This window comes from Oncorhynchus keta, chromosome 30 (assembly GCF_023373465.1).
Source record: "Oncorhynchus keta strain PuntledgeMale-10-30-2019 chromosome 30, Oket_V2, whole genome shotgun sequence".
Classification (NCBI taxonomy): domain Eukaryota; kingdom Metazoa; phylum Chordata; class Actinopteri; order Salmoniformes; family Salmonidae; genus Oncorhynchus; species Oncorhynchus keta.
Genome location: NC_068450.1, coordinates 26,927,149 through 26,948,350, shown reverse-complemented (window position 1 = coordinate 26,948,350; position 21,202 = coordinate 26,927,149). Strand labels below are relative to the sequence as shown.

The 21,202-nt window shown below is 41.3% G+C and overlaps 1 protein-coding gene across 1 annotated transcript in view; it reads left to right on the top strand.

Annotated features, from left to right (window-relative positions):
- The first annotated feature begins 251 nt into the window (after window positions 1–251).
- Window positions 252–21,202, top strand: part of LOC118375671 (slit homolog 3 protein-like) — a 501,749-nt gene continuing 480,798 nt past the window's right edge. Inside the window, exons 1-4 of the mRNA XM_052488085.1 lie at window positions 252–614; window positions 792–1,001; window positions 14,739–14,810; window positions 17,513–17,584. Coding sequence (XP_052344045.1) covers window positions 580–614; window positions 792–1,001; window positions 14,739–14,810; window positions 17,513–17,584 — 389 coding nt within the window. The 5' untranslated portion in view covers window positions 252–579. The remainder of the gene's footprint in view (window positions 615–791; window positions 1,002–14,738; window positions 14,811–17,512; window positions 17,585–21,202) is intronic.

Below are 21,202 nucleotides of genomic sequence, written 5' to 3'. Positions count from 1 at the left end.
GACCTAAAATGGAAACTTGATGTTTTCCATGTAACTCATCAATTGCAAACTCATTGCTTGTAACTCATTCCAAAATTCCATAGACTTTATTATTTTACTTACTGATCGTAAAGTGCACATGAGGGGCATTAAAAAAATATAGAATAATAACTTATTTTCTGCTTATAGTGACATCAACGCAGTGCGAACCAGTAGGAATCTGAAGTGAATTTGGGGGGTGGAAATAGGTATGAGTTTTCTCGCAGACTGCAGCCTACATTCGCTCCCCTGGAGTTATGTTTCAAAATGGCATCAATTGGAATGGGACTGTGTGATGCGTACTAGCTGGAGTTACCTCAACAACTGAGAAACTGTTATCACATCTGAAACTTTATGTACTAAACTAATTGTCCATTGGATTTTTTTTTCTATGAAGCATTTGGGATGGTTACTGATGAAGATTGTTATAAGTGAAATGACGTACGCATCTGAAAGAAGATGGTTTTGAAATTGCATTTTAAATATTTTTTTTCATTCTCTAATATTTTTACAGTTTTGTATCAATGGTGAGAAAAAGGCAGAACACGCATTGGACTTTGAATGACCGCAACTCCGCATCGATTTTGTTTGGGAAGGTACTTAATTTTGAGAAACTGATTTGATCTATTCATATTATTAGGTTCTGGACCTTTTAGCCTTTAATTTAACTGCAACTATCTTTTATTGCGAGATAGTTGAGTATACCTTTTGGGGATTCCACCTTTCAGAGAAAAAAACATTTAGTGTTTCGTTATTTTCGTTTTAAATACTAGTTTTGCCACGGTGAATACCATGCTACCGAATGTGCATGAGAAGTGGACGGCATATCACTGGGGGATATGGGTTCTGATGTGCGGATTGCTGTGCGCTGCCGTGGTGAATGGATGTCCTCACAAATGCAGTTGCTCTGGATCTCATGTGGATTGCCAGGCTCAAGGCTTCAGGACCGTGCCAAAAGGAATACCTAGGAACGCAGAACGTTTGTAAGTAACACAAACCCTTTCGCGCATCATCACACCACTGCTCTTCTGTCCATTTATATTGTCAGAGGCTAGGTGGTGTATGAGTGGGTAGCCTCATTTAATAATATGCAGAGCCTGTTGATTGTGCATCTGCAGGAACCCCTCTTTATACTTCTATTGATCAATTCTTAACTTGGGACAGGTGGGAGGTGGCAATGCTGCAATACAGTAGGTGGCGTTAATGCACAAAAACATTGGATGCCAGCCGCTGATAAACCCCACAGAAGATGGTAGCTAGCTAGCAAGTACACCTGTAGATTGTGTCCTTTGCCCCGACCTGTCGGGCACTGTTTTCCCGCAGTTCTGTTAACAACGGCGAGGGCAGGTGTTCGGCAACGAATATAGCTGACCCTGTATATAGCCGACCCTGTATATAGCTTCCTCGCTTATTTCTTATTTCTCCCGTTTTCTTTATTATATACCTGGTTTAATTAGTTATGCTATTTAATTACTTCACTGTTGGTAGAGCTTACAAGTTCAGCCTGTCACTGTACTTGTGATTTGTGATTGTGACAATAAAACGGCGAACTGTAAACTGTGTTAACATATTAGATATGCCTAGGATTGTCATAGTATGAGTATGTCATGTGCATTGGCACTTTTATGAAATTTACTAGTAGTCTGACCTGTGGCTGTAACCTGTACTTTCTTTCCAGTCCAGTCAGCCTAAGTCCCATTAACCTGAGGACTTACCAGCCTCGGCCACATTAACCTGAGGATTTACCAGCCTCGGCCACATTAACCTGAAGATTTACCAGCCTCGGCCACATTAACCTGAGGGCTTACCAGCCTCGGCCACATTAACCTGAGGATTTACCAGCCTCGGCCACATTAACCTGAGGATTTACCAGCCTCGGCCACATTAACCTGAGGGCTTACCAGCCTCGGCCACATTAACCTGAGGATTTACCAGCCTCGGCCACATTAACCTGAGAACCTAGCAGCCTCAAACCCATTAACCTGAAGATTTAGCAGCCTCAGCCCCATTAACCTGAGGACTTACCAGCCTCGGCCACATTAACCTGAGGACATACCAGCCTCGGCCACATTAACCTGAGAACCTAGCAGCCTCAAACCCATTAACCTGAAGATTTAGCAGCCTCAGCCCCATTAACCTGAGGATTTAGCAGCCTCAGCCCCATTAACCTGAGGATTTAGCAGCCTCAGCCCCATTAACCTGAGGGTTTAGCAGCCTCAGCCCCATTAACCTGAGGGTTTAGCAGCCTCAGCCCCATTAACCTGAGGATTTAGCAGCCTCAGACCCATTAACCTGAGGGTTTATCAGCCTCAGACCCATTAACCTGAGGGTTTATCAGCCTCAGACCCATTAACCTGAGGGTTTATCAGCCTCAGACCCATTAACCTGAGGGTTTATCAGTCTCAGACCCATTAACCTGAGGGTTTATCAGCCTCAGACCCATTAACCTGAGGGTTTATCAGTCTCAGACCCATTAACCTGAGGACTTATCAGCCTCAGCCCCATTAACCCTGATGACTTAGTATGAAATTACATTCCATGGGGGAAGTGAGTCCTGCAATCCCTGAAAATGCAGTGTTTCCACCTCTGGTGATTCTAGGAGATGGAACCTATTATCTAGCATAACTAAGAAGCTTAAGGACCTCAGGGGATACAATACATGAGGCACTGCAACAACAAACACAATCTTTTTTGCTTGGAAGTGGTATGAAAGCAAAGCATGTTCGCATTAGCCAGAGGCTAGTTGACCATAGATAGACCTGTTGAATTTGAGAGAATGATCCCTAGACATTTGAAACAGAGAAAATAAATAATAATACCAAGTGGGATTGTGTGTCCCTTTAGGAAAAAGTGTTGATCTTTTCTTTATTTAGTTGCCAGTCAAGTTGTTTTAATGTGCAACATTTGACTGTAGTTGTGAATAGGAGGCAGCAATGAGCCTTTGTTCGTATCTTTTTAAGTAGAAAGTAATTAGATTAGGGTTGTTTTGATGGGAAATGTTTGAGTGTTAACGTAATAAAAGCAGGAAACGGGCATGTTGAAAATGCTTCCCAAAGGGGAATGCCAGCCCAGCACCTATAGAATAGCTCATTAGAAGCCCAGTCAATTTGGTTCTGTCAATACTCAGGGCCACTTTAGACCTCATTTGCATCTTGTTTGAGCAGAAGGATTGTGAAGGCTTAATGATGGTGGCCAAGGTGGAACAGTCCCCTCTTTTCTGGGGTGCAATTCACACCCTGCTCGAGTTCCCAGAACACCTTGGAGTGCTCCTGGCTCTTATCACGCTGATGCTACTGGGGCCGTGATGGATGAACTACAGCCCAGCCACACCCACAGTCCACCAACACTCTCAGGGTGGGTGGGAGGCTGTCAGCTGAGAACAATGTGTATGCGTTTACCAACACTTAACCCATCCATCATCCCAATTACACTGCTAATCAACTCCATATTACACTCACACAGAGGATAAACTGATCCTAGACCATTTGTAGCCTACTGTACAAAGTCACCAGTAAATGCTGCTACATTCCAAATCTATTGCCTAAGTGGTGAATGAGTTTCAGCTTAACTTGAGTTTGTCTTCTAGTGGCACTTGGTAGGTCATGAGGGTCAGTATGTGAATGTTCTAGAGTTGGTGTCTTGGTTGACCTGTTGAACTGTCTGATAATGACTTTAACTTGCCTGTCGGGCTGACGCTGGCACTGCCAGCAGGCACAGCTAACATCAGCCTTCTGGGAAATATCAGCCGTCCACCTTATAAAAAAAAAATCTCTGTGGAAAATATTTGGAGGTGCTTTATTTCAGCCAGCACTTCAAAGGCCAAAGCTGGCAGAGGGAGGGAGGGAGGGAGAGAGGGGAGCAGACTTTTTGTTGCAGCGTTAAGTGGAGAGAGAAAGTGGTCTAAGTCATGAATGTGTCCTTGAAGAGGTTAGTCCAAAATGTAGAAACACACAAGTTCAGAACTCGTCCAAGTGTGTGTCATGCTTTAATGCAAGACCGGTTTTGACAGTCTCTAAGAGTCTGTGAACCTGGGGCCATTTTAGGTTAACAAGGACCCGCTGTTTGGGTTCTGTTACCAAAGCAACACATCAAGGCCCTTTGCTTTGTCCCACCAGAACATCCTTTATATTCTCAGCTCTCGCTGAACTTCGCTTAATGTGACAAAGTGTTTATCCCAATCTACCAAATATGGATAACTCTCTGCATGTTTTGGTGCCTTTGTCATTGATGCGCAAGGGCCCCAAACATTACGTTGCAGCTAGCAACCCAGTAAACAATGTATGGTGCCAGGAATCACTGCATGTACCTTGAGTTGATCAGGATGTTACTGGGGGAGTGACTGTATGTGGCGTCTAGATCTGGGGTAATATTCCCTTAGAGAGGCAGGATGTCCAGGCAGTAACATGTGAAGATCCTGTTGATGGTTTTTCATGAGGAATGATTCGTCAGATTAGTGGACCATGAGCAGCCCTGAGCTTTAACAACTCTCTCTTTCGCTGTATACTGTAACACTGTGGGTCTGGTTAACTCCTTAGGGTTCCTTACTCCTTAGGAACATTATTAGTGTTCACAACTGGAGCTTGTGATTTAGGTGTGTTTTAACATTGTCCCTGTTCCTTTATATCTCTGCCAGTGCACCTAATTACTGTGTGTTTGTGTCCTGGCTGCTTGATTCTCTTCCTGCTAGTCTTCTTCCATCTTTCTTGGTTTACATGAGGCTCTGCGTCTTCTGCACCTCAAGCCCTGGACAGCTTAGGAACAAATTTGCCTGAGATGAGTCCTGGGAGGTGTCAGATTGAGTTCCCCTGTCACCTCTGAAGTTCACTGTACAGATGTAATCTAAGGAGTCATGTATGGACTGTACTGGTCTGAACTGGTCTGGACTGGACTGTACAGTACTGCAACCACTGACTGAGGTATGCTGGGTATTATTACTTTTAGTTACTTTTCTATTAGTTCTCTATTTTCTTTCTCTCTGCATTGTTGGGAAGGGCCCATAAGTAAGTTAGTCTACTCTTGTTGTTTGCGAAGCATGTGACAAATACAATTTGATTTGATTAAGGACGATCCAGTTGACAAGGGTACACTAGGATGATCCAGCTGCCTGTCTGCCTGCCTCTCTGTCTGCCTGTCTGCCTGTCTGTCTGTCTGCCTGCCTGCCTGCCTGCCTGCCTGCCTGCCTGCCCTCCTGCCTGCCCTCCTGCCTGCCTGCCTGCCTGCCTGCCTGCCTGCCTGCCTGCCTGCCTGTCTGCCTGCCTGCCTGTCTGCCCTTTCAAAAATAAACCATCTTGAAGTAAACAGACACGTCCGGAGAAAATATGAAATATTCTTGTCAGTTGTGCTGAGTCAGAAGTGCGTGTCCTTCAGCTGGGAACTCATCCGGTAATTAAAATATTTAGAAAACCAAAGTCCCAGTGAGATGTTGCCTATCCTGCTCACACTGCCTCATAAACAATAGAAAACAGCACAGAATGTTGCTGTCATCTTCACTTTGGCAATCTTTGTTCACCCAGCGAATAGTAATGCATTCCATGAGTCATCATCAGGACAGTGATGAAGTGGTGTCTCTTAAGGTTGGAGATACTGAGCGGTGCTTGATCTGAAAGGTGATGTGGCATACACTGCTTTCGGAAAGTATTCAGACCACATGACTTTTCCCACATTTTGTTACGTTACAGCCTTATTCTAAAATGGATTAAATAAATAAAAAATCGTTGTCAATCTATACACAATACCCCATAATGACAAAGCAGAAACAGATTTTTAGACGTTTTTGATAATGTATTAAAAATAAAAAACAGATACCTTATTTACATAAGTATTCAGACCCTTTGCTAATTGAGCTCAGGTGCATCCTGTTTCCATTGATCATCCTTGAGATGTTTCTACAACTTGACTGGAGTCCACCTGTGGTAAATTCAATTGATTGGACATGATTTGGAAAAGCACACACCTGTCTATATAAGGTCCCACAGTTGACAGTGCATGTCAGATAAAAAACCAAGCCATGACGTCGAAGGAATTGTCCGTAGAGCTCCGAGACAGCATTATTTTGAGGCACAGATCTGGGGAAGGATACCAAAGAATATCTGCAGCATTGAAGGTCCCCAAGAACACAGTGGCCTCTCGTTCCTCTCGGTTGGTGTGCGAGTCCTCACTTAATGTATTTAAAGTGAAGCTCAAGTCTTGTTTATTTGCAGTCATGGTGGCTGCCTTGCAATTATTACCATGAACTACCTCTAGTTTAAAGATGTTTGCCAAGCAAAGTGATCTATTGACTCTGCCTATAAACAGGTTGTGTAGGTGTCTATGGTATTGGGTTTGAAGTGGCACTGTTCACATAGCTGTTAGGGATGATTTGTCACCTTAAGAATTCAGTGATGTCTGTGTCCAGTGATGTCTGTGTCCAGTGATGTCTGTGCCCAGTCGTGCGTGTCTACGTGTGTGCACCTGTGTGTGTGTGTGTGTGTGTGTGTTGAATCAACACCCTTGTGGAGGAGATGAAAGGCAGACGGAATATTTGATTCCTCAGACTTGTGATTGGGTTACAAACCATACAAGCCATACTAACCATACTAACTATAAAAACCATACAAACTATACAAACCATACTAACTATACAAGCCATACTAACCATACAAACTATACTAACTATACAAACTATACTAACTATACAAACCATACTAACTATACAAACCATACAAACCATACTAACTATACAAGCCATACTAACCATACAAACTATACTAACTATACAAACCATACTAACTATACAAACCATACAAACCATACTAACCATACTAACTATACAAACCATACTAACTATACAAACCATACAAGCCATACTAACTATACTAACTATACGAACCATACAAACCACACAAACCATGCTAACTATACTAACCATACACGCCATACTAACTATACTAACTATACTAACTATACTAGCCATACTAACTATACAAACCATACTAACTATACAAACCATACAAACTATACTAACTATACAAGCCATACTAACTATACAAGCCATACTAACCATACAAACTATACTAACTATACAAACCATACTAACTATACAAACTATACTAACTATACAAACCATACAAACTATACAAACTATACAAACTATACAAACCATACTAACCATACAAACTATACTAACTATACAAACCATACTAACTATACAAGCCATACAAACCATACAAGCCATACTAACTATACTAACTATACGAACCATACAAACCACACAAACCATGCTAACTATACTAACCATACACGCCATACTAACTATACTAACCATACTAACTATACTAACTATACTAGCCATACTAACTATACAAACCATACAAACCATACTAACCATACAAACTATACTAACCATACACGCCATACTAACTATACTAACCATACTAACTATACTAACTATACTAGCCATACTAACTATACAAACCATACTAACCATACTAACCATACAAACCATACTAACTATACAAACCATACTAACCATACTAACCATACAAACCATACTAACTATACAAACCATACTAACTATACAAACCATACAAACCATACTAACCATACAAACCATACTAACTATACAAACCATACTAACTATACAAACCATACAAACCATACTAACTATACTAACTATACAAACTATACTAACCATACTAACTATACAAACCATACAAGCCATACTAACTATACTAACTATACGAACCATACTAACCATACTAACTATACAAACCACACAAACCATGCTAACTATACTAACCATACAAACCATACTAACTATACTAACTATACTAACTATACTAGCCATACTAACCATACAAACCATACTAACTATACTAACTATACAAACCATACTAACCATACAAACTATACTAACCATACATGCCATACTAACTATACTAACCATACTAACTATACTAGCCATACTAACTATACTAACCATACTAACCATACTAACTATACAAACCATACTAACCATACTAACTATACAAACCATACAAGCCATACTAACTATACTAACTATACGAACCACACAAACCATGCTAACTATAATAACCATACACGCCATACTAACTATACTAACTATACTAACTATACTAGCCATACTAACTATACTAGCCATACTAACTATACTAACCATACTAACCATACACGCCATACTAACCCTACTAACTATACTAACTATACTAGCCATACTAACTATACTAGCCATACTAACCATACACGCCATACTAACTATACTAACCATACTAACCATACACGCCATACTAACTATACTACCTATACTAACCATACTAACTATACTAGCCATACTAACTATACTAACCATACTAACCATACACGCCATACTAACTATACCCACCATACTAACCATACTAACTATACTAATCATATGAACCATACTAACTATGACTAACCATACAAACCATACTAACTATACTAACCATACTAACCACACAAACTATAAAAACCATACTAACCATACTAACTATACAAACCATACTAACCATACAAACTATACTAACCATACATGCCATACTAACTATACTAACTATACTAGCCATACTAACCATACTAACTATACAAACCATACTAACCATACAAACTATACTAACCATACATGCCATACTAACTATACTAACTATACTAGCCATACTAACTATACTAACTATACGAACCACACAAACCATGCTAACTATACTAACTATACTAGCCATACTAACTATACTAGCCATACTAACCATACACGCCATACTAACCCTACTAACTATACTAACTATACTAGCCATACTAACTATACTAGCCATACTAACCATACACGCCATACTAACTATACTAACCATACTAACCATACACGCCATACTAACTATACTACCTATACTAACCATACTAGCCATACTAACTATACTAACCATACTAACCATACACGCCATACTAACTATACCCACCATACTAACCATACTAACTATACTAACCATATGAACCATACTAACTATGACTAACCATACAAACCATACTAACTATACTAACCATACTAACCACACAAACTATAAAAACCATACTAACCATACTAACTATACAAACCATACAAACTATACTAACTATACGAACCATACAAACTATACTAACCATACTAACTATACTAACCATACTAACCATACAAACTATACTAACTATACAAACCATACAAACCATGCTAACTATACTAACCATACACGCCATACTAACTATACTAACTATACTAACCAAACAAACTATACTAACCATACTAACCATACTAACTATACAAACCATGCTAACTATACAAACCATACTAACTATACAAACCATACTAACTATACAAGCCATACTAACCATACTAAACATACTAATCATACAAATCATACAAGCCATACAAACCATACTAACTATACAAGCCATACAAACCATACTAACTATACTAACCATACTAACCATACTAACCATACTAACTATACTAACCATACTAACCATACAAACCATTCAAACTATACTAAGCATAAAAACCATACTAAGCATACAGACCATTCAAACCATACTAAGCATACAAACCATTCAAACCATACTAAGCATTCAAACCATGCTAAGCATACAAACCATACTAAGCATACAAACCATTCAAACCATACTAAGCATTCAAACCATGCTAAGCATACAAACCATACTAAGCATACAAACCATTCAAACCATACTAAGCATTCAAACCATGCTAAGCATACAAACCATACTAAGCATACAAACCATTCAAACCATACTAAGCATACAGACCATTCAAACCATACTAAGCATACAAACCATTCAAACCATACTAAGCATTCAAACCATGCTAAGCATACAAACCATACTAAGCATACAAACCATTCAAACCATACTAAGCATACAAACCATTCAAACCATACTAAGCATACAAACCATTCAAACCATACTAAGCATACAAACCATTCAAATCATACTAAGCATACAAACCATGCTAAGCATACAAACCATTCAAACTATACTAAGCATACAAACCATTCAAACTATACTAAGCATACAAACCATTCAAACTATACTAAGCATACAAACCATACTAACCTCCCTATTTGATCTGTCACAATTTTTGTCATTTTGTCATTTTTATTAGGATCCCCATTAGCTAACGCCATAATGCTTGCTAATCTTCCTGGGGTCCAACACCAATTAACAAGACATTACAAACAACCACAATCAAGACTTCACAAACATTCAACAAGTAGACAATACAGATAACAATGAAACAGTGTTCAAACAGGAAAGCACACTGTTATGTTCTGGAAAAGAAGGGAGGACTGTGTTAGGGAGGGAAGGAGGGAGCAATGGCTAAAGTTCCACCCTGGAAACCACCAATATCCCGATAAGAGCCTTAGAAAAACATTGCATCAGCTGCAAAAAGTCTCACGTCTTGCAGTTTGAAAAAACGTTTGATGATTGCCATCATTCCATGGCATGTGCAGATTTGTACAGGAAAATAAATCATTCTAAATGGCCATTCCAATATGAACATGATAACTCTACAATGTTTGCTATGTTAACTGGCAAATGTACAACGACGTGTCAAGTGTGTACTGTAATATGGTCATGTAAGGGCATTAGGAAGAGTGTGCTCAATCAGTTCTGCCCACGTTCATCCTTATACAATGGAAATGAAAGATATTATAATGTTCAATCAAATTCAATGGCCGTGTACATACATTCCTACCTACTGCTCCGCTTTATCTCAGGAGCCGGTGTGCTGAATGACAATGTTGAAGTATTGTGTGGAAGATTATGCTCGGCAAAGGTCTGAATTTTCCACTGACGAAAAATCTTTGTCAAATAGTCCCGAGCTCCAGAGGAGGAACTCAATTAAGATTCCAACCATGGTTCAGAGACTTGAGAAAGAAATGGAGCATTTCTATCTGCTGTAGAAGACCAGACGACTGTGGCTTTGAGGAAAATAACACGAGGTTATAGCAGGAAACGCATTGTGAAGCGAAGCGTTAGATGGAAAAAGAGGGGATAGACTGTTTGTGTATTTATTCACTTTTTTTTTCTTGCATGGATGTGAATGGGCTTTGGGGGCCTTCTTGGTACGTGTCACCCGATATGTCGTTAGTGCAACATAATGTTCCTGGGCCATAAGAAATATGTTTTGCTGTCCAGTTGGTCGGTGTGTACCAATAAAGTGCTCCTCTAAGTGATTTAGCCCGAGGTAAAATAAAAGGTTTCTGTCAGCTTTGGGCCCAGACTAGTTGGTTCAGTGGTTTAAAGGCCTTGATTGGATGGGTTGGCCTGGGTTGGGGGGCAGGGGCATTGTGAGGCCCTGAACACCTGTTGTTTGGATTGCCACCATATCCCTCATACAAATAAAAACAAACAATTACCAGCAGGCTTGTAGATTTGTGACCCACACATTGGCACTTAAAGGAGCCTGAAAGAAGCCGGTTTAATTGAGTTCGTTGTGTTGCGATTCCTGATTTTTAATCCCACATTTTTCACACCGACAGTTACTGGGAACAATGAAGGATGGATATAAGAGAGGAGAGATTGGAGAGCGAGTGAGAATGAACGCTGGGTTATCGGAGGGGAGAGAGAATAAGAGTGAGATAGTGTTGTGTGGGAGTGAGAGAGAGATTTGGAGAGAGAGGAGGTGAGTAAGAGAGAGCGAGAAGGTGAGAGGGTAATAGAATGAGCATAAAGGGTGAGAGAGAGAGAGGGAGGGTGAGCGAGAAAGTGAGGGTGAGACAGAGGGGGTGAAAGAGAGGGTGAGAGAGAAATATCAGCACGAGAGAGAACATAGAGAGGTTGAGAGAGAGGAACCAGGAGCGTGAAGTAGAGGCAGTAGTCTGTCAGGCCCCTGTCCCCTCTAAAGACATAGTATGGCTCCCATTAGAGCTCTTTATGTGCAGAGCTGGGGAAGCCTTTTGAAATCCAGTATGCCTTTAAATCAGATTTATACATGTTTACGTATATTATGAGAAACACACTGAACCCAACGTCAGGAGCCCAGGCTCTGTGTGTGTGTGTGTTTTTTATTTAAGTTGGCAAGTTAAGAACAAATTCTTATTTACAATGACGGCCTACCCCAGCCAAACCCGGACGACACTTGGCCAAATGTGTGCTGCCCAATGGGACTCCCAATCACAGCCGGTTGCTCTCTCTCTCTCTATGTGGAAATATACCAATAAACATAGAGGAAATAAGTCAGAATCCATATTGTATGTATATTAACATTCTGAGAAGTAGTTAAAACAGATACAGTGGGGCAAAAAAAGTATTTAGTCAGCCACCAATAGTGTGAGTTCTCCCACTTAAAAAGATGAGAGAGGCCTGTAATTTTCATCATAGGTACACTTCAACTATGACAGACAAAATGAGAAAAAAAATCCAGAAAATCACAATGTTGGATTTTTAATGAATTTATTTGCAGATTATGGTGGAAAATAATTATTTGGTCAATAACAAAAGTTTATCTCAATACTTTGCTATATACCCATTGTTGGCAATGACAGAGGTCAAATGTTTTCTGTAAGTCTTCACAAGGTTTTCACACACTGTTGCTGGTATTTTGGCCCATTCCTCCATGCAGATCTCCTCTAGAGCAGTGATGTTTTGGGGCTGTTGCTGGGCAACACGAACTTTCAACTCCCTCCAAATATTTTCTATGGGGTTGAGATCTGGAGACTGGCTAGGCCACTCCAGGACCTTGAAATGCCTCTTACGAAGCCAGTCCTTCGTTGCCCGGGCGGTGTGATTGGGATCATTGTCATGCTTAAAGACCCAGCCACGTTTCATCTTCAATGCCCTTGCTGATGGAAGGAGTTTTTCACTCAAAATCTCACGATACATGGCCCCATTCATGCTTTCCTTTACACGGATCAGTCGTCCTGGTCCCTTTGCAGAAAAACTGCCCCAAAAAGCATGTTTCCACCCCCATGCTTCACAGTCGGTATGGTGTTCTTTGGATGCAACTCAGCATTCTTTGTCCTCCAAACACGACGAGTTGAGTTTTTACCAAAAAGTTATATTTTGGTTTCATCTGACCATATGGCATTCTCCCAATCTTCTTCTGGATCATCCAAATGCTCTCTAGCAAATTTCTGACGGGCCTGGATATGTACTGGCTTATGCAGGGGGACACGTCTGGCACTGCAGGATTTGAGTCCCTGGCGGCGTAGTGTGTTACTGATGGTAGGCTTTGTTACTTTGGTCCCAGCTCTCTGCAGGTCATTCACTTGTTCCCCCCGTGTGGTTCTGGGATTTTTGCTCACCGTTCTTGTGATCATTTTGACCCCACGGGGTGAGATCTTGCGTGGAGTCCCAGATCGAGGGAGATTATCAGTGGTCTTGTATGTCTTCCATTTCCTAATAATTGCTCCCACAGTTGATTTTTTTGAAACCAAGCTGCTTAGCCATTGCAGATTCAGTCTTCCCAGCCTGGTGCAGGTCTACAATTTTGTTTCTGGTGTCCTTTGACAGCTCTTTGGTCTTGGCCATAGTGGAGTTTGGAGTGTGACTGTTTGAGGTTGTGGACAGGTGTCTTTTGTAGGTGACCAAATACTTATTTTCCACCATAATTTGCAAATAAATTCATTAAAAATCCTACAAAGTGATTTTCTGGATTTTATTTCTCATTCTGTCTGTCATAGTTGAAGTGTACCTATGATGAAAATTACAGGCCTCATCTTTTTAAGTGGGAGAACTTGCACAATTGGTGGCTGACTAAATACTTTTTTGCCCCACTGTATATACATTCTGAGAAGTAGTTAAAACAGATATATACATTATGAGAAGTAGTTAAAACAGAGAAATGGTCTGGAAACTAGATAAGCTTTTGGCTCCGGAGAGAAAAACAACCCCAAATTCAGAAAGACCCATCAGAAGTGACTTGAAGTAGCAAGCTCTCTCAAACAGAAATGTTTATTTGTTATAGCTCTTTCTCATGCTCCAGCCTTGTCCTACATAGACACAGTCAGTATGGACTGTGTACAATACACACTGACATAGTTAGGACAGGCTTATGCAAACATACACACATATACATGGACGCACATACACATACACGCGCGCACACACACACACCAGGCCCTGGTGTGTTTGAGGTTTGAGCACAGGCTCCTGGAGGGGCCCTCTTTGCCCAGTCAGGTAAGGAGTGTCTGAGATTGAAGGATTTGTCCCCCAGCATCTTAGGTAGACGGCACAGGGCAGAGAGAGACAGAAGAGAGGGTGGGGACCTGCTCTGCTCTGCTCCACATCTCCAGGGCAATCCTACACAGGGAACCTCAGCAATACCGTCCTCTATGGCAGGGGTGGCTACTCCAGTCCTCCAGGGCCTGATTGGTGTCACACTGTTTCTCCGTCCCTAGCAAACACAGCTGATTCATCAAATTGCACTCTGACATGAAGATCATGATTAGGTGATTATTGGAGTCAGGTGTGTTAGATGGGGCTGGGGCAAAACTGGGACACTAATCATGCCCTCGAGGACTGGAATTGCCCAGCCCTGCTCTGTGGAGAGAACTGGTGAGAGAACTGATAGACTGAACAGGATTATGAAGATGAGTGATTATCCTTCTAACCTCTTTCTCTCTCTCTTTCTCTTTCTCTTACTCTCTTTATCTCTCTCTCCCTCACTTTCTTTCTCTTGCTTTCTCACTCCTCTCTCTCTCTCTCTCCCCTTCTCTCAGGGATTTGGACAAGAATAACATCACCAGGATCTCTAAAGTGGACTTCTCTGGCATCAAGAACCTGCGAGTTCTGTAAGCACTCTCTGCCCTTCACAAATAATATGCATGATAATGTCAATAAAACACAGTAACATAGATATATTCTGTCAATTGACATGTATAGCTCAGTAATAGATGTGTTACCACTAAGTATGGGCTCAGTCATGTTTCTTCATTGTATTCAGTAGTGTCATTAGGAAAACATTTAAAGAAACAGTGTATAGTGATTAAGTAGGTCATTTAGAATGTAATATGTTTATGTTTAACTGATGGTGAATATAGGGGAATATACTTTATAGCCATCTGAAATAACCAAGCATAATTACAACATTTTGACATGGTTAAAAAGCATAGTATTTGGACCTTTTACCTGGTAATGACATGCAGTAAAATACTCCAACTTCTCTCACCACCATCACTCTGATGATTTTCAAAGGACTCATCTGTTTGGAGATGTCCTGATGGACTCGATGGGCTTCCTCTTTCCTCCCCTCTCTGCTGAATAGAGAGTGTGTGTGACTGTGCTGAACTAATGACTGTAATCTAAGGACATCTCGGTGCTGTTTACCTCCTGAATAAGAGCCTGTAAAAGGATGGGGTGGAGATAAAAAGAAACGGCAAACGAAAGTGCCCAAGGAGTGGTAATAAGCAGTGTCTGTCCTGCAGTACTGTCAGCCGAGTCCACTGCCTGTTTTATGTGGTTCATGGTTAGCAGGAGGGACGTTTCCTACTCCAAACCATGTTGATGTAAAGGGCCTTCGGAAGCTCAGAGTAAGAGAGCCTTATCTAGGAGGGAGAGAGAGTAGCATGTGAGGGGTGATAACCTCTGTGATTCACTTCATCTGAGTACATGTGCACACACACACGGTAATCACACACACGCACAAGCGCACACACACACACACACACACACTGAATGGTTTTACCCTTGAATTCCGTGGTCCCGTAATTTTGGGCTGTTATCTCTCTGAAACTCCCTTAATGATAGGGAATTGCTAATGGAAAATGCATTATTTCCAGAAAACAATACTATTATACTACACGATACACATGAATCCATCTGAACCAACTGGTGGGTTCGGGGAATGTGTACTTAAATATCAGTAAATCAATCAGCGTGAGTCTGATTCCCCGGTTGTGTGAATCAGATTTATAATACATCAGATCAGCATCCAAGGTACAGGCCAAATAAGGTAAATAATTATGGGCTGAACATGTTGGACTTTGCTTTGCTAGCTCCATCTGAGGCCAATCCACTGGTATTAGAGCGGTTGGCTTTTGGCTACGCTGATGGCTAAGTCTGGAAAGCTGTGGTATAAGTCTGAACAGTTCCCTATGATGAGGCCAACTGTGTCATCTCTCCTGACATACTGAAATGACAAAAACATGAATTAATGGTCCAAAATCAGCCACATATAAACATTTAAAATACCATTTATAACTGATAGCCTCCTGCCAAAAGATCGGAATTCCACATGAGATGCGTATGTTTTCTGTCTCGTGTTTCCACGGTCTACTTTTGACCTTGGCTGTGTCGAGTCGTCCTGAGTATCAGTCACTCTGGGATTCATTTGCTTCTCAAATATGTCACTCCAAATTGGTCTTAATATCCACAGACACAAATATAAACACAGCATATCCATGGAGTTGTAGATATTCTGCCTTATAATGCATCTGGAAAACCTTAGGGATCAAGATGTTCCCGGAGCAGAGGGTAGACTGACTAGAGTAATGTAGCCTTTATCCCATGTAGCCTTTATCCCATGTAGCCTTCACCCCATGTAGCCTTCACCCCATGTAGCCTTCACCCCATGTAACCTTTACCCTATGTAGCCTTTATCCCATGTAGCCTTTATCCCATGTAGCCTTTATCCCATGTAGCCTTTATCCCATGTAGCCTTTATCCCATGTAGCCTTTATCCCATGTAGCCTTTATCCCATGTAGCCTTTATCCCATGTAGCCTTTATCCCATGTAGCCTTTATCCCATGTAGCCTTTATCCCATGTAGCCTTTATCCCATGTAGCCTTTATCCCATGTAGCCTTTATCCCATGTAGCCTTTATCCCATGTAGCCTTTATCCCATGTAGCCTTTATCCCATGTAGCCTTTATCCCATGTAGCCTTTATCCCATGTAGCCTTTATCCCATGTAGCCTTTATCCCATGTAGCCTTTACCCCATGTAGCCTTTACCCCATGTAGCCTTCACCCCATGTAGCCTTCACCCCATGTAGCCTTCACCCCATGTAGCCTTCACCCCATGTAGCCTTCACCCCATGTAGCCTTTATCCCATGTAGCCTTCACCCCATGTAGCCTTTACCCCATGTAGCCTTTACCCCATGTAGCCTTTACCCCATGTAGCCTTCACCCCATGTAGCCTTTATCCCATGTAGCCTTTACCCCATGTAGCCTTTATCCCATGTAGCCTTTACCCCATGTAGCCTTTACCCCATGTAGCCTTCACCCCATGTAGCCTTCACCCCATGTAGCCTTTACCCCATGTAGCCTTCACCCCATGTAGCCTTCACCCCATGTAGCCTTCACCCCATGTAGCCTTTACCCCATGTAGCCTTCACCCCATGTAGCCTTCACCCCATGTAGCCTTCACCCCATGTAGCCTTCACCCCATGTAGCCTTTACCCCATGTTGCCTTGAACCCATGTTGTGAGAGCATGGCCTTTATATACTGATGTTATTGTATTTATTGATTATGTTGTCTTTCCCTTTTCTATCAGGCACTTAGAGGACAACCAGATCACCGTGATTGAGAGGGGGGCGTTCCAGGACCTCAAACAGCTGGAGAGACTGTAAGTATCCCTGGTACCCCAATGTTTGCGTCCCGATGAAAAGCATGCCCAAAGTAAACTGCCTGTTACTCAGGCCCAGAAGCTAGGATATGCATATAATTGGTAGATTTGGGTAGAAAACACTCTACTGTTTCTAAAACCGTTAAAGTAATGTCTGTGAATATAACAGAACTGATATGGCAAGCGAAACCCCGAGGACAAACCACCCCCCAAAAAAAACAATTCAGCCTACCACTATTTCATTGGCTGTCACTTTTATTATAAGGCAAAGTCCTCCCAGATTGCAGTTCCTAGGACACTACCATCCCACCTGCCCATAAGAAGTCTTTTGTTTAGACATGTAGCTAGCTAGCTAAACAATGAACCAACATAATCTCAACTCATACTAATCCCAATACAAACATTGTCATAGCTGTAATATCACTAGACGGCTTCCACCCGGTTACATAACCCAGCACCTTAGAGGCTGCTGCCCCATATACTTAGACTTCAAATCACGGGCAACTTTAATAATGGAACACCAGTCACTTTAATAATGTTTGCATATTTTTGCTTTACTCATCTCATAATATAATAATAATATAATAATAATAATAATAATAATAATAATAATCTCATATGTATATACTGTATTATATTTTACTGTATTTCAGTCTATGCCTCTCCGCCATGCTCATCCTAATATTTATATATATTGATATATTTTACTTTTAGGTTGTGTGTATTCTGTGTATTGTCAGATATTTTACTGCACTGTTGAAGCTAGAAACACAAGCATTTCGCTACACCCGCAATAACATCTGCTAAACATGTATATGTGACAAAGAAAATTTGATTTGATGAATCCGCAGGTAGCTAAAGAGCTAACCGACGAGGTTCAAGGTTAGCCAGCTAACAATAGGCTATAACTAGCAATGCAAATTTATTTCTGATTCAAATAATATTACTATACAGATCATACACGTAACGTTAGCTAGCGAGCCAGCAAGCTACAGTAACATTCACTAGCTAGCTAACAGTACACTTTACATTCTAATGCCTCTCCTGTGAAGTAGAGATGTGTGACATATGCCTCGCTTCCTAAAATGAGTCATATATGTGCACTTGGAAGCACTCAAAAAGCCCTATTTATGTAAGGAGGATCACGTTTACATGAACATTAAAGTCACCTGCTCCTAGACAAAGGTGTACCATCACTGATTGTGAATGTCCACACACTGACTTGAAACTAAACACTTGGTTTTACTTACCTCGTCGGTGTCACTGTGGTTCTTCTGGTCTGGAAGTAGCTGGCGAGTCCACAAACTGGTAAGAGAACAAAACCCATCCATGCCAGGCTTGCCAGCCAGGTTTATGGTTAGTAGTGTGGTGTAACATGACAGGGATGACACACTGACAAAGCTCATAGACAGGGCCATGAGAACATCTGTCTCCAGTCATGTCATCTCTCTGGAGGAAATGTCTGGCAGTAAGAGGTGTGGGAGTTCAACTGAAGAATCAGTACAGCATGTAGCAAAACAGATCTGATTTACTTTGATTAGATGAGTCCCAACTGTTAAGTGGTACTTCAGTTTTATTGGAGATTCCAAGCTAGACAACGTAGGTGACCGTTGATCTGCTCTCTAATGCTGTGTTTCTCATTGAGGTCACATCAAAGTTGGAGGCCTTAGCTTTGAGCTATTGTGATTTGTGGCGTAACAGCGTGGAAGTTTGATATGCTAGCTGGCTCGGTATTAGGTTAGCCTCGAGTCTCTCCCTCTCCATGCGGTGGTGTAGGCCGGGGTGGATGAGAACAGAACAGAGGGAGACAGAGGGATTGTGATCCGGCTCTGAGGGCGTGTTATATGACATCCTGAGTCTTCCTCCACTTCTCCACATACCTCAGCTCTGCCCTGTGACCCCCCTGTGCCCTCCCGTCTCAGAGAAAGGCTTTGGTGCCATGATAACATCTATTCTCCCAACCCCCCCATGTTAGCCTGTGGAGCCTCCTCGCAGTGATAATGGCCTTTAAAGACTTCAGATACCTTCATAGCTTGGTAACTTCTTATGCCCATCTTCATATGACATCACCGGCTTTCCCATACGCCTTAGCCCAACTGTGAACTCTTGACCCCCAGATGATGTCTTCCTGTACCGCGACCAGTGTTACCCCACTTCAGAGGTTCTAATCTGAACGATTGATTTGAGCATCTGGGTGTCATTTAGAGGTCGACCGATTAATCGGAATGGCCGATTTATTAGGGCCGATTTCAAGTTTTCATAACAATCGGAAATCTGTATTTTTCGGCGCCGATTTAAAAAAAAAACATTTTTTTTATTTTGATGTCTTTATTTAACTAGGCAAGTCAGTTAAGAACACATTCTTATTTTCAATGACGGCCTAGGAACGGTGGGTTAACTGCCTCGTTCAGGGGCAGAACGACAGATTTTCACCTTGTCAGCTCAGGGGATCCAATATTGCAACCTTTCAGTTAACTAGTCCAACACAATAACAACCTGCCTCTCTCTCGTTTGCACTCCACAAGGAGCCTGCCTGTTACGCAAATGCAGTAAGCCAAGGTAAGTTGCTAACTAGCATTAAACTTATCTTATAAAAAAAACAATCAATCATAATCACTAGTTAACCACGCACATGGTTGATGATATTACTAGATATTATCTAGCGTGTCCTGCGTTGCATATATTCTGACTGAGCATACAAGTATCTAAGTATCTGACTGAGCGGTGGTAGGCAGAAGCAGGTGCGTAAACATTCATTCAAACAGCACTTTAGTGCGTTTTGCCAGCAGCTCTTCGTTGTGCGTCAAGCATTGCATATGAGGCTGGTGTAACCGAAGTTAAATGGCTAGCTAGTTAGCGTGCGCTAATAGAGTTTCAAACGTCACTCGCTCTGAGCCTTCTAGTAGTTGTTCCTCTTGCTCTGCATGGGTAACGCCGCTTTAATGGTGGCTGTTGTCGTTGTGTTGCGGGTTCGAGCCCAGGGAGGAGCGAGGAGAGGGACGGAAGCTATACTGTTACACTGGCAATACTAAAGTGCCTATAAGAACATCTAATAGTCAAAGGTTAATGAAATACAAATGGTATAGAGGGAAATAGTCGTGTAATAGTCGTATAATAACTACAACCTAAAACTTCTTACCTGGGAATATTGAAGACTCATGTTAAAAGGAACAACCAGCTTTCATATGTTCTCATCTTCTGAGCAAGGAACTGAAACGTTAGCTTTCTTACATAGCACATATTGCACTTTTACTTTCTTCTCCAACACTTTGTTTTTGCATTATTAAAACCAAATTGAACATGTTTCATTATTTACTTGAGGCTAAATTGATTTTATTGATGTATTATATTAAGTTAAAATAATTGTTCATTCGGTATTGTTGTAATTGTCATTATTACAAAAAAAAAAAAAAAAAATCTGCCGGTTAATCGGTATCTGCTTTTTGGGTCCACCAATAATCGGTATCGGCGTTGAAAAATCATAATCGGTCGACCTCTAGTGTCATTTATGTTTTCTCCTACCTTCTCATCAATCTCTGTTCCCAATGGTGCTTGATGTTGCTCTGTTTCTGTGTTTCAGCCCTCAAATGTTCACATTGTCTGTCCCTCTGTCTCGGT